This window comes from Sapajus apella, unplaced genomic scaffold (assembly GCF_009761245.1).
Source record: "Sapajus apella isolate SASKATOON/1434 unplaced genomic scaffold, GSC_monkey_1.0 scaffold15, whole genome shotgun sequence".
In the NCBI taxonomy this organism is placed as follows: domain Eukaryota; kingdom Metazoa; phylum Chordata; class Mammalia; order Primates; family Cebidae; genus Sapajus; species Sapajus apella.
Window position 1 is genome coordinate 31794730 of NW_022436955.1, and position 19815 is coordinate 31814544.

A 19815-nucleotide genomic window follows, 5' to 3' on the forward strand; every position below is an offset into this window, starting at 1 on the left:
CCCCCTCACGTTCCCTCCCCCTCTCTGTTCCCACCCCCTCACTGTTCCCTCCCCCTCTGTTCCCGCCCCCTCTCTCTTCCCTCCCCCCGTGCTGTTCCCTCCCCTGTGCTGTTTCCGCCCCCTCTCTGTTCCCTCCCCCTCTCTGTTCACTCCCCTGTGATGTTCCCTCCTCCTCTCTGTTCCCTCCTCCTCTCTGTTCCCTCCCTGTGCTGTTCCTTGGTCCCCCTCACCTCCACACCCTCCCTTCCTCACCCTCCAGGCCTCAGCTGACATCCTGCCCCACTCCCCGTCTCAGCCTGTCCCTGTGTCTCTGTCACTGCCCCCTCCAGGCATCTGCCTCCTGTTTCCAGCGGGCTCCACATGGCAGCATCCACATGCAGTTCTGGTCACCGTGTTTCCCACACCTGGTAACAGCTGGTGCGCAAGGCCTGCCTGCTGGATGAGGGATGGAGGGAGGGAGTGGGTGACCGAATGACTGAGTGAATGAAGTGTCAGAGGCAGTGCGGTGGGCGGGGATAAGGGAGGGAGGGAGGGAGGGACTGAGTGAGTGTGTGGAGGAAGTGACCATAGTGACACAGTGGGAGTCTCCATATAAGGGAAGGAGGGAGGGAGGGGGAGTGAGTGAGCAAGTGAATGAATGAATGAATGAGTGAGTGGGTGACTGGGTGGATGAAGTGACAGCAGCGATGCAGCAGGGGTCTCACGGGCTGCCTGGTGGATGAGGGAGTGAATGAATGAATGAATGCATGAATGGATGAAGTGACAGCAGCGATGCAGCAGGGGTCTCACGGCCTGCCTGGTGGATGAGGGAGTGAATGAATGAATGAGTGAGTGGATGAAGTGACAGCAGCCATGCCGCAGGCAGGGGTCTCACAGACGGGGCTTGTCATCCTGCGGGCCTCAGGCCCCTAACCAGGGAAATGTGCGCCTTTCATGGTAGGGGGAGACAGAGGTTCTGAGGACCAGCCATTGCCTCTGGTAAAGTGAGGGAGATGTGGGCACTTGTCAGGATGGGTTGGAATACAGACGGGCTGGGACCTCGGCCTCAGCTCCTGCCTTCCCGTGAATCTGCTGCTGGCCCGCAGTGGCCTGGGGGCTGCCAGGCAGCCCCAAGGGGCTTCTGCAGGGCCAGCCCTGAGCTAGGCCACCCCACCTTAGAACGCCCCCCCCGAGAGCTGCTTCAGAGCTGCCCAGTGAGGTTTGGGAACAGCCTCAGACGAGGTTGTCACAGCGGATGCAGCGCAGATAGGGTTTCCAATGGCTGTCGGTGCCATCACAGCATCAAGACACTGACCTCTTTGTTGGGGGAGACAAGGAGCATTCTCAGGGCTGTCCAGGGAATTTAAAGTGGCTGCCATTGTCCTGGGACAGGTGGGGCCGGCCAGGGCCTGGAGGAGGGACAGGGCAACCCTGAGGGGTGGCAAGCAGGGCGGGCTCTAGGGCCCTCTGCGGACCCTGGACACAACCGACGAGGCTGGGCACTGAGGCTGGGGCACCGTAGGAAGGGAGACAGCCACAGCGCCCACGTCTCTGACAATCTTGGCAGAAGGGCCAGGCTGGGAAGTTAAAAATAGGCCCCTCCCCGCTGCCGACCCCCCTCCCCGCCCACAGGCAGAGCAGGGTCAGGAAGGGCCTGCAGAACCAGAGAAAGAGCTACTGTTCCAGGCCCGGTCAGAGGTGGGGAAAAAAGAAGAGACAGAGAAAAAAATAAACGGGCAGACCCGTGCCCAGCCAGACCTCCACAAGGGAAGCCGAAGCTGAAGCTGGCTTCCTGCCCCAGCGTCTTCTGGCCCCGGCACCAGCAGTGGCTCCCCAGGGTGGGCTGGTGGCGCAGGCTGACCTCAGGGGTCCAGCCACCTGGCACCAGGCAAGATGCTGGCTCAGGGCTGGTCGTGCCCACACGACCTCCAGGCTGGGGATCCTGGCGAGGCTGCACTCCCCTCTCCCCTGGGGGATGTTGGGGGTAGCCGCCGCATCCCCAGGAGCCAGGGCACACTGGCAGGGAGGCTCTCACCCCTTCCCAGCCTGGGTCACAGAAGTGGGAGGGAGTGGCAGGCCCCTCTGAGAGTGTTTGGAGGCAGGAGCTGGCTACTCTTGCACTCCAAGGTCTCCCACCTGTTCCCTCCCAGGTGGGGGGCGAGTGCCTGATGGGAGCCTCGACCTCCTTCCCCGTGCCCCTCCCCACCTGCACACCCAGGCAGGCACCCCGTCATGCCCCACAAACTCGGGGTGCACTCAGTGGGACTGGGCGGGAGCATGCTGCCATCCCTCCACTCAGGACTGCCACAGAAAAATCCGGGGGTTGTGCAGCGTCAGCAAAGTTGCGGCGCGTGTGTTTTTATCATGCTGCGGACACGCTGCTCCTGGGAGCGATAAGCATTAAACCGGCCGGGAGGCTGTCAGTCTCAGTTTGAGGGTTTAGAAATATTGGGACGAATAATTAGATTTCATATCGTTACCGCAGCACCCATCGGAGGATCAAGCAGATTAATTTTTTTCACCCTCCTCTGCTCATTAATATTCATTAGAGGCTCAGGAAGGCCAGGGTGGGGAGGGCCAGTCCCCAGCAGCCTCGCCAAGCGCTGCCTGTCCAGCCTGGGCACAGCCGGGACACAGTAGCCTCTGGTCACCCACCTTTGTGCCAGGAACCTGCCTGCCCATTGTCCCTGGGGTTTGTCCCCCGACCTGCCTCAGCAGAAGCCCCTGTCCAAGCCGGCAGGGACCCACAGCTGTCATCAGCTCCTCAGCCCTGCCCTGAGGCACTGGAAATCACTGGGGTGTCCTTTAAAAGGGGGGCACCCACCGATGCCAGCCTGCCCAAAGCAGCTTCTTCAGGGAAGCCGCTTACCCCCAGTGGACACTCAGCATGTGCTGCCCCAGAGGTGCCCCCTGGATGGCACCCCCTGCCCACCTTGTCCTGACAGGCCAACCCAAAAGCAGCAGCCAGGGCAAGAGCTAACACGCATCCTGGGCTGAGGACGTGCCAGGCAGGTGGTGTTCAAAGGCTTCGGACAGAGCGCAGCCCCCTGACATCAAGGGAGATGGGAGTGACCCCAAGGCTGCCCAGAAAGCTAGTGGTGGGCAGGGGGTGGGTCCAGAGTGAGCAGGGGCAAGGCCTCCCCTCCGTCCTCCCAACAGCCATGTGTGGAGAGGGCAGAGCCCCATCTGCAGTTAAAAAGTGGAGCCAGGGTTTGGGGCACCTGCTGGGGATGGCTTCGCACTGGGACTGCAGGGTTGCGCCCACCCCAGGCCAGGGCCAGCCCAGTGGCCAGCTTAGCTCTGCTCACCCGTTCTGTAGCGGAGCCGTGTGGCAGCAGGCAGGTGGCGTGGAAGCCACCCGCTCTGCTGACCAGCCTGCCCTAACCTTGCGCTGGTCACTCAGCATCCCCAGCCCAAAGGCCGTATCTTGCTAGATTCCTGCATGCCTGTGGATGGACTGAGAGGCAAGCATGGCTCAGAGCGGTCCCTGCATATGGGTCTGGCCGTGCCCTGCCCAAGGTCGCAGCAGGGAGGCCGAGCCTGGCTGGAACCCCGCTGCCCAGCTCTGTGGCACACAGGGTCCCACACGCGGGCAGCAAAGCCCAGGAAAGCTCACGGGATGGCATCTGGTAGGGAGGCCCCTGGACCCAAGGGGAACACCCTGCACTGTTGCCAGCCTGGCCCCTTCTACCATGCGGAGTTGGGCCGACGGCTGTCCTCAACGCAGGGCGGCACAAACCTGTCCCGTGGCAGCGGCAGCATTCGTGGGTGACACTGGCTTTTCCGTCAAAGGTCATGATGCAGGAAGTTTCTGACTAAAAGGCATTTATTTGTACAGAACAAAAAGTGAGCATGTTTACAGGAAGCGCTGGCTGCACATGTACGGTGACTCTGAATGGGCACCCAGGTGGCAGAGCTTGGGACCCACTGGTGCAGTGAGCAGCACAAGGCTGAGGGCCAGGGCGCTGAGGCTGAGTCAGCCTTGCAGGAGCCCAGGCCTGAGGGCCAGCGGCGCCCACCCCTTCCTCCACCACTGCCTTCTACCCTTGATTGTGACCAGCACTGGGTAGCAAGGCCACCAACTGCCCACCCCCACCCCCACCCTATCCCAGCCCCAGACTGCACTGAACGGGGTCCCTCGCATTTCCTCCGCCATTCGGCCAGCGTGCAAGGCACACAGGAAATGAGGCGGCCGTCCGAGGGCTGAGCCCAGAGCGTGGTGTTCCTTCCAGACGTAGCCCGAGCCACCGCTGATAGCACGGCCCGAGGCACAGGCATGAGTTCTGTCCCTCCCCAACCGGGCCTCAGTTTCCTCACCCATGAGAGGAGGGCACTGCCTGCTTTCCAGGGTGATGGTGAGGCCGAGTGGGCCAGGGCTGACCCCACACGGTGTTGGCATCTCAGGCCCCCCAGGCAGGGGCCAACTAGCCTCAGGGTGGGGACAGAGCCGCTGAGCCTGGCCGGTGCTCCCCCACCTCCACCATGTGCTGGCCCCGGGAGCTGGCGGGAACACAGGTGGCCCTCCTGCGTCCTGTGGCAGGGAGGGGAGCCATGCTGTTGGGGGACACTGAGGCCCGGGGGTTGCCAGGGAGGTGCCGTCTCACCTGGGCTGATCTCGGCCCTGCCCACAGAGGTCATTGCGGAGGCATCCATGGCCTGTGTGGGAGGGGCCTGTGCCAGGTCCAGCCATGTGGGGCCAGTGTTTCACACCCAGCACGCCCCGGGCCAGGGTGGGCGGGCGGTGCGGAGCACACAGACATACAGATAGATACGCATGTGCATTCAGGCGCTGCTGCTCCCTGGCTGTGTGGCCCAGGGCATGCTGCTGGATCTCTCTGGGCCTCAGTCTCCGTGAGAATGCTGCACCCAGACCTGGAAGGTACCTCTCCCTGCCGTGCCTCCCAGCCCCAGCATGGTGTTAGCCCCGCCAGCCAGCAATGGCACAGATGGCCCATGCCACGGCTCTGCCAGCTGTAGGGCCTGTGACCGTCCACAGCCTGGCCGAGCAGCTGAGCCAGGAGGCAGAATCCGTGTCACGTACCCACAGGAAACCCCAGGCAGGCTGTGGACTGACCCCTCCCCCGTGTGTTCCTGCCCCTCCAGAGCCCAGCCCTGACCCTGCTGCTGGTTGATGAGTCTTGCTGGCTGAGGACGCTGCCCCAGGCCCTGACCGAGGCCGAGGCCAACGCAGAGATCCACAGGAAGGGTCAGTATGATGCGGCGCCTCCGTCCCGAGCCTTCCGGAAGGTGGGGGTCACTTGGCTCTCCCAGGGCTGAGTCCTGGAAGGGAAAGCAGCCTGCTAGAGCAGGGGCGGGAGACAAGGAGCCACTGCCCCAGGCACTGCAGTGAGGCAGACACTCTTGGGACCAGTTAGTCCAGCCCGAGTCTCTGTGAGGATCCCGCCTGGCAGGCTAAGCCAGGACAGGTGTCCACTGCAGCGGGAGCGGGGGCTTCTGCCCCTCTGGGGGATCCCATGATCCCCCATCTCTTCCCTGGCTTGGCTGTACCTCTGGGAGCCCAGCAAGGGCAGCGGCAGGGACCCCGAGGCCCGGTTGGCTGGCAGGTACCACTGGACCTGGGCCCCACATCATCAGTGTGGCTCCAGGAACAGTGAAAATGGTGTTCAAACCCAGCTGCCTCCTTTACTGGCTGCGGGACCTGGGGCAAGGCCCTGCGTTCTGGGACCTCTGTTTCTCTATCTGCAAGATGGGCGTGAGCCTGAGGAAAGAGCTTGGTGGGGCACCCAGGGCTGGAGCTGGAGGCCTGAGAGCTGCCTCCCTGGAGCCTCCTGGACCTGCTGGAAGGTGGCAGCAGCCCGGGAGGAAGAGTAGCAGGAAATGGGCCTCTTGTGTACAGCCAGGGCAGGCGGCACTTCCTGGCTCTCAGGAGACCCCGCCCACCCCTTGCTCTTCTGTATCAGCGCCCCCGTCCCCCTGGGAAGGTCACCCCTGAGGGAATGGAGGTGCCACATGTGGCATTCTCAGCATCAGGGCCATGGGAACCCCCTCCTTACAGACATGGAGGCTCAGGTCCTAGGGGAGGACAGGGGCATATACCGTGATTTCTGCAGCCAGGCAGGCCGTCCAGTGGTCACCAGGACAGCTGTGTGCTCAGCGCCGGATGCCAGTCTCATGCCCCTTTACGTGTCTCTTGCCATCACGCCTACCAAGCAATGGCAATCCCGGTGGAGGCAGAGCTGTCTCAGGGACATCCCTGTAAACGGCCATGCTGCAGCCCCCTCCCTATGGGGCCTCCAGGGAGTGATAGGTGCAGAGTGGCCTCCCCCGTGCCCTGCCACCCGCTCCTGGGACCTGAGCCGGTGCCTCCCCCACGTGCCCCCATTTCCCCATCTGTAAGGCAGAGGGGACCCCAGCGCCTCCTCCCCACCAAAGGAGCCCCTGAGGACCCAGCAAGAGCTGCACTCCCAAAACATGGGGGCCCGGTGTTGGCGCAGGGTGGGGACAGGCTGTGGCGCGTGTGGGCGGGGCTGGCTCGCAGGGGACACACAGCCCAGGAGCCCAAGATGGACAAGCCGGCCCCAGCAGCCTGGGCATTGTGGGCCGAGGCTGCCCCCTGCAGGCGGATGCAGGAACAGCCACCCCTGGACGATTTCCCGAAGAGCAGGGTCCATTCTGGGGCCCCTCGAAGGCCCCAGCGTTTGGCCACCTTTCCTGAATGGCTGCCCAGGGTCTTCCATAGTTGCTCTACCACCTGCCCTCCACGTCATCCCTTTCCTGGGAGACGTCCCCAGGGCCCTCCCACTAGGATGGGCGTAGGGCAGGAAGGCCGGGAGGCTGAGCATCCGTAGGGGACCACCTGCCTCACCCCCGAGGCAGAATGCAGCCAGCCAGCCACGCCTGTGAATCTGGGGTAGCAGCTCTCCTGACCCCATCCTCCACCCCTTGCTTAAGACAGGACAGGGCAGTGGGGCACACAAGGTCCTAGGTCATGGACACTCATCTCCCTCCAGATGACGCGCTCTGGTGCAGGGTCACCAAGCCGGTGCCCGCCGGGGGACTCCTGAGCGTGCTCCTCACAGCCGAGCCCCGCAGCACCCCCAGCCACCCTGTGAAGAAGGAGTCAGCAGAGCCCACATGCCCGGTCCCTGCACACGACCTCCAGCTCCTGCCCCAGCAGGCCGGGATGGCCTCCATCCTTGCTACCGCAGTGATCAACAGTGAGTGCTGGGCTCCCCAGGCCTGGGCGGCTGCTGTACCAAGGAGGGGCAGGCAGGGCAGGAGAAGGGTGGGAGCTGAGGGTGGGAAGCCCGGGGGCAACAGAGTAAGAGGGAAGGCAGGGAAGGAGGTGATATGGACGGTCCCAAGTGGGGAACACATAAGGACAGGAGGGTCCCCAGGGCCACGACAGGGAATGGCCCTACCAGCAGGCAAGCAGGTTTAGGCATAGACCCAACTGCCTCGCACGCCACACCAGAAGCCTGCGCTTTCCCTGGGGGCAGCCCTGACTGTGGGGCAGAGCAGGACCCTCCCCTCAGCCCTCCTGGCGTTTGGGGCAGGGTCACTGCACGGTGGAGGCTTCCCTGGGCACCACAGGCAGTGAGCAGCAGCCCTCACCTCGGTCCGCTAGATGGTGCCACCACCTCCATCTCCCAGTTTTGACAACCAAGACGTTGTTGGTTGGGTTTTTTTGGTTTTGGGACAAGGTCTCAGTGTTACCCAGATGGTCATGAAGTTCCAGTCTCAAGCAATCCTCCTGCCTCGGCCTCCCGAGTAGCTGGGATTTCAGGCACATGCCACTAGAATCTCTCTACACATGGCCACATGTCCCTGGGGACAGAGCCACCCCGCTAGGCACACCTGAAGTGGACAGATGTCATTCCTGCAGTGGCTCTCCTGGAACCTCTGAGGATGGCTGTGGGAATCAGGAGTCACTCATCCCGGGCTGGGTGCAGGGTCCCCACCTGTGACCGCAGCACTGTATGAGGCCGGGACAGGACTGCTGGAGCCCAGGAGTTCAAGACCAAACTGGGCAACACAGCAAGATCCCCATCTCTGCTAAAATTTTAAAAATTTGCCAAAAGTGATGGGGCATCCTGTGCACCTGTGTGGCCAAGGCCAGCACGTGGCTGCCGTGGACAGCCACAAGGCACACCGGGGATTCACAGCAAGTGCGGCCTCAGGCGAACGGCTGGGGCTTCCCAGGGGAACAGGGACTGTGCCTGAGGGTGCTGATGGGGAGGGTGAGACCCAAGTTTAGCTTTGGTGACCACAGAGTCACATAACTGGAAGAAAAGCGGCCTATATGAGCAAGTCAGATGTGAAGATGGCTTGAAGGAGGTGGAAGCAACCAGTCAAGGTGCCCGCCAGGCAGGGCCACGTGTGGAGCCGGGGCTCTGGTGTGGCCACCGGGGGCCGTCGGTCTGTAAGGGAGTCTGCGGAGCAGACCCCCAACTCTGAGTGTTCTAAGCTTGAGACACCTACTAGATGCAAAGGAGAAGGCAGAGTCTTCGAGACACAGGACAGGGCTCCGGGAACCACGGGGCCTACGGACCCGAGTCGGGAGAGGGGACCTCTCCCATGGGATAGCAAGTGAGCTGAGACAGGTTAGAGGGGCCGTGGAGGGTGGCAGGTGGTGTGTCACATCCAGGCTGTGGCAAGACCAACGGCAGAGAAGCGACTGCTGGTCCAGACGGTGCAGAGCCCGCTGTGGTCCTGACCGAGGCTGCTCCAGTCAGGACCACAGCGGGAGGCCTGCGCAGGGGCCAGCTGGCCAGAGGGGGCCAGGCTTGTGTGCCTGGTACCCAGAACATCACGGCCCATGTTATGTGCTGGTGGGAATGGCCGGTGACACTGGAGAGAAGGGGCCTGACAGCCAGGTCCACACCCAAGCCCAGATTCGGGGATGGGCAAGGCAGGGCAAGCCACTGCCCCAGGGAGCCAGGAGGGGAGATGAGAACACTGGCCATGAGGAGCCAGGAGGGGAGACGAGAACACCATCCACGGGGGACTGAAAGGAGCAAGGAGCAAACAGGGTCCCCATCTGCCTTCGTCTCTTCCCTGGACGGAGAGGGCGCAGAGGGGATGGGAGCCCAGAGCGGCCACTCTGCCAGGATGGGAAGGGGGTACCTGTGAGACCCAAACAACAGTGAGACAGTGGGGACAGTGCGCTGGCGAGGGTCCCATCCTCCAGGGTCCTTGCCCACACAGCCTGTGGAGACCACCTCCCCATCTCCGACGGGCAGCTGCGGGTGCCCCAGGCTCAGCACCACTGCCTCGGTTTCCCCCTCTCGGGTCTGAGGTTTCCATATCAGTGCCTCACCCCCGGGACAGCACTCTGGACCTCTCTCACGTGTTAAGCAGGAGGCCCCATTGCAGGCCACCGTACTTGGCCTGTGGTCAGCAGCAGGCAGGCAGCCTTCCTCACTAAGCTGCACAGCCACGGCCCCTGTCCCCACATCTCTGCCAGCAGCACAGTCCCCCACAATGACCTTGGAGACACAGAAACAAACCCACCCAGTGGCCTCCCGGATCTGGGACCCAGCTCAAGGCCTCAGCTGCCTGCAGCCTCCAAGGAAAAGGGAACTTGGAAATCAGCAGCACAGGAGGGAGGAGATGGGAGCCAGGAAAGTCTCAAAAAACTAGGTGCCAGAGAAAGAGCCACCTCCCAGACAGGCACTGAAATTCCTCCCAAGAGGCGAGAGGTGGCAGGCAGGCCACAGAGGGGAGGGGGCGGGGGCCGCCCTGAGTGATAACTGCAGCCTTGGGATAAACATCGGAGAAGCCGGTGAGAAATGAGCACTAGCCTGCAGAGGCAGAAACCCAGTATCACACCGGTCTCCAAATGGAATGGGCTTAAAAGCCAGATAAGGAGTCCCCCGGCCCCCGGGTTCCACACAGAGGCCAAGGCCAAGCTGAACACGGCCCTCCCTTCCATCTTCAGCCAAGGGGCTGCGTGCAGACAGGGCAGGGCTCTGGGGCAGAGAACATTCCTTAAACTGCTCTAACACAAACTGAGAGCACGCTAGAGAAATCCTCCCCAGCTGGCAGAACCGCCCTGAGCAGTCCCAGCCCCCAGAACTCTGACCAGTTCCCAGCAGCCCACTCGGGGTCAGTGTGGTGGATTCAGCAAATCTGACCAGCCAGGCCGTACCTGACACGGAGCCACCCAGGTGTGGGGGCGCATGGGGCTTCCTGACCTCTGCCCTCCTAGTCTCATGCCCGCATTCCCAGAACTAGTCAGCAGCCATCGTGTGCCTGAGTGCTCGGGGACTGTGCATTTGGGTTTCCTTTGCAGCCCAGCACTCCCACGCCCCGGCACGCACACCTGTACACACGCATCCCTTCCATGGCCCCCCAGGTCCACACAGTCACCCCAGTATGTTATGGATGCTAACCTCGCCCGGTGGTGTCCACATTCCTTCCTTCCGCACCCACGAGGCCAAAGCGTCTCCTTATGGGGCTCACCACTGGAAGGGGACCCAGAGGGGTCCACTCAGACCCAAATTCCCACAGGTCCTGGACTGGGGCTGTCACAGGACAACCCAGGAGGCTTATAGTTACAGGGAGGGGTCAGAGCCTCCGTTCCTGGGGTGGGGAGGACGGTGGGGTCTGTCAGGGCCAGGCCCTTGCCCTGGCTGGCAGGCTGGCCCTCAGCCCGTGCCCACCTGCCTCCCGCCCCACAGAAGACGTCTTCCCCTGCAAGGACTGTGGCATCTGGTACCGCAGCGAGCGCAACCTGCAGGCACACTTGCTCTACTACTGCGCCAGCCGCCAGGGCGCGGGCTCCCCGGCCACAGCCGCCTCGGAGGAGAAGCCCAAGGAGGCCTACCCCAACGAGCGCGTCTGTCCCTTTCCCCAGTGCCACAAGAGCTGCCCCAGCGCCAGCTCCCTGGAGATCCACATGCGCAGCCACAGCGGTGAGCCCCCACCCCAAACGCGGGTCCTCGGGATGGCAGCTGCTTCCCTGCCCAGTCCCACAGGCGACAGGGGACACCCACATGCAGGCACACGTGGCGCACACGGTGAAATGACATGCCTGTGCGGTCTCTGCACGCCCAGACCCCGGCAGGCGCCCAGTGCAGGCGGCCCGCCTGTGGCTATCTGGGTAGTCAGCGGAGGGCATGGCCCACTGCAGTGCTGAGAGAAAAGGGGTTGAGGCTGAGGGGTTTAAAGGGCCCTCAGCAGACGGTCCTGGCACAGATCATGGCCCTAGGCAGAGCCAACTTCCCCATCCCTGGACTCCAAGGCCGAGCTGGCCCGGGCACCAACCTTACACGCCTTGTGTTCCAGGAGAGCGGCCGTTCGTGTGCCTGATCTGCCTGTCGGCCTTCACCACCAAGGCCAACTGCGAGCGCCACCTCAAGGTGCACACGGACACGCTGAGCGGTAGGCATGGCAGGGTGGGGGGCGCGGGAAAGGGGGTGTGGGGCCCACCCTCCGCCCTGGGCCCTGACTACCTTGCCATGGCCCACAGGTGTTTGCCACAGTTGTGGCTTCATCTCCACCACAAGGGACATCCTCTACAGCCACCTGGTCACTAACCACATGGTCTGTCAGCCAGGCTCCAAAGGTGAGATCTACTCTCCAGGGGCCGGACAGGCAGCAACGAAGCTGCCCCCAGGTGAGCAGCCCTGTCCCTTGGGCCCCCTGAGGTGTGGAAAGGGAGCAGGCCTGTAGACCAAGACAGGTCGGGGATCCCTTTCGGCCTTGGCTCTAAACCACTTCCACCCACTCCTCCCCTCCCGGAGTTCGCCCTCCAGCTCTGATCCGCCAGGTCCTGCCCCTGGCCTGAGGTGCCCCTCTGCGGTCTCTCTACAGACAGTCTGGGCAGCCTCCAACAGCACTCGGCACTGCACGGCCCACTGGCCTCCACGGACCTGGGCCTGGCGCCCACCCCATCACCAGGACTGGACAGGAAGGCCCTCGCCGAGGCCACCAACGGAGAGGCTAGGGCGGCCCCCCATAATGGAGGCAGCAGCGAGCCCCCGGCGGCTCCCAGGAGTAGTATCAAGGTGGAGGCGGCGGAGGAGCCGGAGGCGGCCCGCGCCCCGGGCCCCGGAGAGTCTGGGCCCCACGCCCCGTCGCGGACGCCATCACCGCACAGCCCCGCCTCGGCCAAGGCGAAGGCTGAGCTGTCCAGCCCCACGCCGGGCTCCAGCCCGGTGCCCAGCGAGCTGGGCCTGACGGGGGCCCTGTTCCTGCCGCCGTACGTGTTCGGGTCTGACTCGGCACCCCCGGCGCCCGCGGCGCCCCCAGCCTCGGAGATCCTGGCCAAGATGTCCGAGCTGGTGCACAGCCGGCTGCAGCAGGGCGCGGGCGCGGGCGGCGCGCAGGCCGGGCTCTTCGCTGGGGCCCCCAAGGGCGCCACGTGCTTCGAGTGCGAGATCACCTTCAGCAACGTCAACAACTACTACGTGCACAAGCGCCTCTACTGCTCGGGCCGCCGCGCGCCCGAGGACGCGCCCGCTGCGCGCAGGCCCAAGGCGCCCCCCGGCCCGGCCCGCGCGCCCCCCGGCCCGCCCGCCGAGCCTGACGCGCCGCGCTCGTCGCCGGGCCCCGGGGCGCGCGAAGACGGAGCCGGGGGCGCCGCCACGCCCGAGGACGGCGCCGGCGGCCGGGGCAGCGAGGGCAGCCAGAGCCCGGGCAGCTCGGTGGACGACGCGGAGGACGACCCCAGCCGCACGCTGTGCGAGGCCTGCAACATCCGCTTCAGCCGCCACGAGACCTACACCGTGCACAAGCGCTACTACTGCGCTTCGCGCCACGACCCGCCGCCGCGCCGCCCCGCCGCGCCCCCGGGGCCCGCCGCGCCCCCTCCGCCCGCGGCCGCCGCGCCCGTGCGCACGCGCAGGCGCCGCAAACTCTACGAGCTGCACGCGGCGGCCGGCGCCCCGCCCCGCCCGCCGCCCGGCCACGCCCCCGCGCCCGAGTCGCCGCGCCCCGGAAGCGGAAGTGGCTCCGGCGCCGCCCCCACGCGCTCGCCCGGCCCCGCGGCCGACGGCCCCATCGACCTGAGCAAGAAGCCGCGGCGTCAGCCCGCCGGAGCCCCGGCGCCCGCGCTGGCCGACTACCACGAGTGCACGGCCTGCCGCGTGAGCTTCCACAGCCTGGAGGCCTACCTGGCGCACAAGAAGTACTCGTGCCCCGCCGCGCCGCCGCCCGGCGCGCTCGGGCTGCCCGCCGCCGCCTGCCCCTACTGCCCCCCGAACGGCCCGGTGCGCGGGGACCTGCTGGAGCACTTCCGCCTGGCGCACGGCCTGCTGCTCGGCGCGCCCCTGGCCGGCCCGGGGGTCGAGGCCCGGACGCCGGCCGACCGCGGCCCCTCTCCCGCGCCCGTTCCCGCCGCCTCTCCGCAGCCCGGGCCCCGCGGCCCCCGGGACGGCCTCGGCCCGGAGCCCCAGGAGCCGCCGCCCGGCCCGCCCCCGTCCCCGTCCCCGTCCCCGGCCGCCGCGCCCGAGGCCGTGCCGCCCCCGCCGGCGCCCCCCTCCTACTCGGACAAGGGCGTGCAGACTCCCAGCAAGGGCGCGCCGGCGCCGCTGCCCAACGGCAACCACCGGTACTGCCGCCTCTGCAACATCAAGTTCAGCAGCCTGTCCACCTTCATCGCCCATAAGAAGTATTACTGCTCCTCGCACGCTGCCGAGCACGTGAAGTGAGCGCCCACACTACAGCCGCAGGCGCTTTGCAGCCCCGGGGAGGCGCGGGGGGACTCTGGCTCCTGGGAACCCCACCAAGCACCGGCCTCGGCGGAGGGGGCCGCAGGGGGCAGCGCCCGCGGGGACCCTTGGCACTTAATAAACAGGTTGAGTTTGGTGAGCGCGGTGGTGGGCCAGCCTCGTTCTCTGAGCCAGCAGGCACAGGCCACCGCTGGGGTGCACGCAGGCCCCTGCCGCCCGGAGGGGCTGGCCCTGCCGGAGTCACACCGCTGGTGGTGGAAGGAGCTAGGCCGGGCCTCACGTCGGAGGCCACATCACACTGAGCCACGGCAGGCCCAGCCGCTCTGGGCCCACCCCGCCCCTGTCGCTGCCCCCCTGCGGAGAACAGGCTCCACACTCCTGACCCTTTCCGCCGCCTACTTGGCCACCAGACACCGAAGGGAAAGGCAGTGTCCTGCCTGGCCATCCCCGAAACTCTGCATGGCCCTGGGGGGTCCAGTGTTCCCCCTCCAGTCACAGAGCACCTGGGTTGGCCGGGGTGGGAGTGCCCTGGGAAGGAGGAAGCCCTGTGGTCGCCAAGGCTGTGGGGAGAACGGGCAAGTAGGAGGTGGAAAGGAGAGGGAGACCAACGCCAAAGCATTCCCTGCACACGAGGGGGTCCTGATGCTCGCTAGGGGGTGCCACTCCCCTCAGAGCCAGGGCTGGGCACAGCTGTGTGGTTGAGCCACGTGGTGGCTGAGCCAGTGCAAGGGCCAGGGCGCCCTGCCCTGGCGTCCCTGCCCTGCTGGGCTGTACGCCCCTCCAAATTGGAGGGATTGCTTGGCCCAGCTTTGCTGAACACAGTCGGCCACCTTGCCGTTTGCAGCTCTGGGCGCCCTCCAGCCAGAGGAGAACAAAGACATCTCTCCATTCCCAGGGCACTTTGTTTATTTCTGGACATGAGCTCACTCTGGCCCAGGCTGGAGTGCGATGGTGCGCTCACGGTGCACTGCAGCCTCAACCTCGTGTGCTCAGGTGATCCTCCCACCTCAGCCTCCTGAGCAGCTGGGCCTACAGGTGTATGCCACTGTGCCCAACTAATTTTTGTATTTTTTTGTAGAAATGGGGTCTCCGTATGTTGTCCACGCTGGGCAATCCTATTTTTTTAGAGATAAGGTCTTGTTCTGTTTCCCCGGCTGGACTACAGTGGCACAATCTTGAGTCACTGAAGCCTCAAACTCCTGGGCTGAAACCATCTTCCTGCCTCCGCCTCCGGAGGAGCTGGGACCACAGGTTTGAGCCGACACACCTGGCCAATTTTTTAAATTTTTTATGTAGAGATGAGGCCTTGCTGTGTTGTCCAAGATGGTCTCAAATGCCTGACCTCCAGTGCTCCTCCAGCCTCAGCCTCTCAAAGCATGAGGATTGCAGGCGCAAACCACTGTTCCAGCCCTCTTCCGACTCTGCTGAATCTGCTGCCCTCTTTTCAGCTTTGCCCAGCAGCCCGGCGAGTGCAGGTCAAAGTGGCAGCAGCCTCTTGCCTGAAAAGCCCGAGGCGCTTCCCAGCTGCTGCAGGGCTCAGTCTCCTGCCCGAGGCTCGTGGGCCTGGGTCTGCAAACGCTTCGGTTTCTGATGTCTTTGTCTACTCGCCCTGCCCATCTGACATGTCCACCTGCCCACTAGGGTCTGGCCAGATGGGCCCTGCGGCCATGCCACTGAACAGACAGGGCTCCCACCCCTTCCAGGGCCCTTCCAGGGCCCTTCCAGGGAAGACCAGCAGCCTCTTCCTCAGAGACACCCCTTTTGTTGAAGGCCAGGTGACAGCGGGGACGGGAGGCCAGACCCTCAGCCTGCTTGGCATTTGCACTGCTCTGCAGGAATCTACCTGGAGGGTTCCGGAGGCTCTGCCCCCCAGTGCAGGCAGAGCGAATGAGATGTTCTGAGAAACAAACCTGGGCGGGGCTGTCCCTGTGTGGACATTTAAAAGTAAATGTTCTAAGGTGCCTAGAAGCATTGAGGATACGTCTCTGGTGGGCAACAGGGGCTCAAAGGAGAAAAACAACTCCCATGTCTTCACCCCACCAGGCCCAACCAGCAAGGCCCGGGAATGGAAGCCACAGAGGAGAGGCTGGAAGGCAGGGACCAGCAGCGCCCCACACACCCACCGTGCACCCACATACCCACCGTGCACCCACACACCGTGCGTCCACACATGCCTTAGTGTCCATGCCTGTGCCACAGCAATGGGAGGTCCTGGGCCCTGCAGCCCCTTCTGAGCGTTCATTCAGAGGCAGCAAGGACCCTGTGACCAGGGCCCAGACCTGAAGTCACCCCAGAGGGCCCGCCATGGACTGGAAGCTTTAGGACAGCACTGGGAGCTTCATGAAGGGCCCTACACCTCGTCCTGGTTTTCATAACCCCCCACTGCCCCACCCTGCAGGGCTGGGCGCCGCTGCCCTCGCCTGTCTTGGGTCATGTGTGTGCAGCCAGAGGCTGTGCCCACTGCTCCGAGGACTTGCCTCTGGCGTGCATCTCCTGTGTGGACCCTGGGCCTTCCACGCCTGGCAGACGCCATCAGTCACCCTCACTCCCCCAAGTCACCCCAGTCTCACCCTGCCAGACTCCCACCTGGGCCTCCACCTGCACCTCCCTTGCAGCCACTCCCTGGGTGTGGTCTAGGCGCTCTCCCACCTCTCCCCAGGAAGCTGCCGGCCTTGCTCGCAGACACCCCTTCTTTCCCGAAGCTGGTTCTCTGCTGAGCCAGGTTCAAGTCTCTGAGTCTACCCATCTCCCCTTGAGGTTCTCCCTCCACACTCCGGTGTGGGCTCATGGTCTTCTGTTGGCTAAATCTCTAGTTCTGCCACACCCTCTTCTGAACCCCAGGCCTGCAGCCCTGCAGCCCCGGTGTCCCTCCAGGGCCTTGATGTACCATGAGTGACCATACCTCACAAACACATCTGTGACTTCTTCCCACACCTGCTCAGGCATCCCCCTGGCCCACCTGTCTCCCCTCACCTGCACAGGCGTCCCCCCAGCCCACCTGTCTCCCCTCACCTGCACAGGCGTCCCCCCAGCCCACCTGTCACCTACAGGCCTGCCTCCCATGAAAGCTGCGGCGCACCTGCTGGACCTATGCCTCCCAGGCACCCGCAGGTGTCTGGCACGGAGGAAGGGCCTGCGTCCGTTGAAGTCACAAGGGCGTCTGTGAATCACAGACAAAGCAGCCAGCCCCTCGCCACACCCAGCAGTCAGCCCCCAAATCACAGGCTCCAAGGCCAGCCCTGATCTGGCCGCCCCCCCCCCCCCCCCCCCCCCCCCCCCCCCCCCCCCCCCCCCCCCCCGCTTCCCTCTTCACCAGCCCCATCTCCCACCTGGTTTCCTGCTGTGCTCTCGCCCCACACCATACGGCCAGCTCAATCTCCCTGAGTCAGCGCTGACACGTTTTGGCATCATGGCACCTGGTGCACGGCCACCATCACAGCCCACTCTCCAACCTCACTGTCCACTCATGATACATGCACACAGCCACCATCACAGCCCACTCTCCAGCCACGCAGTCCACTCATGCTACCTGACACATGGCCACTGTTGTGGCCCACCCTCTAGCCACACTGTCCACAGTACATGCGCACGGCCACTGTCACAGCCCACTCTCCAGCCACACTGCCACCTGAGATTCTCGGACCCCTGCCCACCAAGCTTCTGTCTCCCCACTCCCCCCAAGCTTTGCCTGTGAAACTCCATCTCCCTTCAAAACTGGCCTAAAAGGTCCCCCTCAGGGCCACCCAGCCGGGCTGCACCCCTCCCTGAGCCCCGCACAGGATCGGCCTCCCGCCTCCACCCTCCTCATTCCAGGAGGGCACCTGCTCCCTTTTACCTGAGCTACGTACAGCTCAAAGCCTCATGCAGGCTGGCAACCCCTCTGCAGGGTCAGCCAGCCTGCCTGGAGTGCCTCACGCCACTAGGGACACAACGTCCAAAAGATGAATGCAGGGCAGCCTCGCCCTCCAGAGGCCCGTCCCTCTGCCAGGCACAGGGTCCAGCCTCTCAGCCACACCATGGGCTGGGTGCCCTGACTGTGCACGAGGCCACCAAGGTTCCGTTGGGACACGCCTCCTGCCTGGGCACATGGCAGGCACAGCTGGGCCGGGCACATCCCTCTGCCAGCACACAGTTCTTGGCCACCAGCCATACTACTGGGCTCCAGCTCCCAGCCAGGCCCTGGCTCATAGAAAGTTCCAGCCCAGCAGAAGCCCACCCAGCCTGCCTGAGGAAGGGCGGGAGTGGAGAGGGTCCGACTGCGGGCAGTGTCTCCCACACCAGGACGTCAACATGAAGAGCAGGACATTGTCTGTGGCTGGGGGTGCTGCATGAGCTGGCAACCATGGGATGGGTCTGCTCTGCAAACCCACCCCCATCTGCTTCTCCCCGGCCCAGGCTTCGGGAGAGCCTGGCTTTGGAGTCTCAGGCAGACTCAGGACGCCAGGGGGCAGCAGCGCCACCATGCTCCCGCCTGCCCCGCGTCTGCAGGGGCCTTGCAGAGGGGGAGGGAGGAAGGGCAGGAGGAGGCGCCCCCACCCCCTCAACACCCAACACCCTCCTCCTTGGAGGCACCTGGGAGAGGTGGAGGAAGAGCAGACCCGGTGGCTGTGGACAGAACTTGCCTCCAGAACTCAGCCTGGGAGTCTCCGAGGTGAGGCAGGCGGGGCCGCAGTTGGGGTTAGGGCGGGATGCGTGGAGGAGGGCGGCCCAGAGCGGGAGGTCTCACAGCTATTTGGAAATTCCACCACGGGGGAAAGAGCAGGGGAGGTGACCGGCCACCCGGGAGGAGCTCAGCCACCAGCCAGCCAGGTGGCCAGGACCTGGGGAGAGGGGCGAACCCAGGCAGAATCCCAACCACACAGGGCCGTCCCCGGCTGCTGCCAGCACGAGCCTGGAGGCTCCTCCTCTGATGCTGTCCCTGTGCAGGGAGCAGGGGACTCACACGCACGGTGCCTTGCCCAGGGTCACGGGAGTGACCGCCCACGTGCAAAGGGAAACTCACACAGCCCAAACCCTGCCTTGCATACTGCAGCCCTCACGGCTGCCCCATCTGGCACCGGGGTACCCTTAGAGCCCCAGGTCTCCCCAGCGCTGCCCGAAGACTGCAGCCGCTTCCGTCTGGCCACCTCCCTCCCTGCCCAGGCAAAACCAGGACCCTGCTTTGTGTCAGGGCCTGGGAATCTGCATTTAACCAACTTGAAGCAGATTACGCTCTGACAAGTGTGAGAACTGCACACACGGCAGGTGCCCAGACGATGGGTGCCATCCTCACTAGCTCAGCAGCAGGAGCAGACACAGCCCTTTTCACCGGGCCTTTGTCAGCTGGAGCAGGGGCAGAGTTAGGGAGAGAGCCAGGCCCAGATCTCTGCCCAGGGGCTGTGTGCTGCCCTGTGTGGAATACAGGCTTGTACCCCCTCCTTTTCTGGCGCTCCTGGTGAACAGAGTGGTGAGGGCAGTGGCCCCACCCTCGAACATAGGGCACAAACTGAGGCAGAAAGAATGCCTAGGATGTGGCATGTGCAGGTAGGGGGCGGCAAGAGGCAGGGAAGGGTGAGGAGGGCCTGGCCAACCCTAGTCCTCCACGCTGAACTCAAGCCGCAAGCAGCCGGGAGAAGCTGGGACAGGCCTGGCACACACCCTAACTCCAGTCTGAAATTCTGGGCCCCTCCTGCACAGCCCAGATCCCCCTAGGAGGCCACTGATGACTCAAAGAAGGTCTCATATGCTCTCCCAGGCACATGCCACCAGCCTCAGCCAGAGAGCCAAGTACCACACGCCCGGTTATTGCCGACAGCTGGCAGCACGTGGCCTTGATTCTCTTCCTGATACAGGACAGGTGAAACAAAATTGAGGCTCAGCCCAGGAAAGGATTCCAGGGCAGTCCGGAGGTGTGGGACGGCCATCGTTTACCGCACGGTTTTACTGCGGCAGAGCACGGCTAACCCTGGCCGTGCACCCAGGGCAGTCTGGAGGTGTGGGACGGCCATCGTTTACCGCACGGTTTTACTGCGGCAGAGCACGGCTAACCCTGGCCGTGCACCCAGAGTCCACAGCGCTCTTGACAACTGCATTTATCACCACTTAAACCCACTTCCAGTCACATGCCAGCCAAACGGTGGGTAAACACAAAGTGACAGGCAGTTTACTTAGGACTTTCTTTTTTTTTTTTTTTTTTTTTTTTTTTTGAGACAAAGTCTTG

The 19815-nt window shown here is 64.2% G+C and overlaps 1 protein-coding gene across 1 annotated transcript in view; it reads left to right on the forward strand.

Moving 5' to 3' along the window:
* Positions 1-13757, forward strand: part of ZFPM1 (zinc finger protein, FOG family member 1) — a 78353-nt gene extending 64596 nt beyond the window's left edge. The window contains exons 5-10 of the mRNA XM_032284661.1: positions 5083-5185; positions 6951-7157; positions 10623-10856; positions 11230-11325; positions 11414-11560; positions 11758-13757. Coding sequence (XP_032140552.1) covers positions 5083-5185; positions 6951-7157; positions 10623-10856; positions 11230-11325; positions 11414-11560; positions 11758-13595 — 2625 coding nt within the window. The 3' untranslated portion in view covers positions 13596-13757. The remainder of the gene's footprint in view (positions 1-5082; positions 5186-6950; positions 7158-10622; positions 10857-11229; positions 11326-11413; positions 11561-11757) is intronic.
* Positions 13758-19815: the final 6058 nt, after the last annotated feature.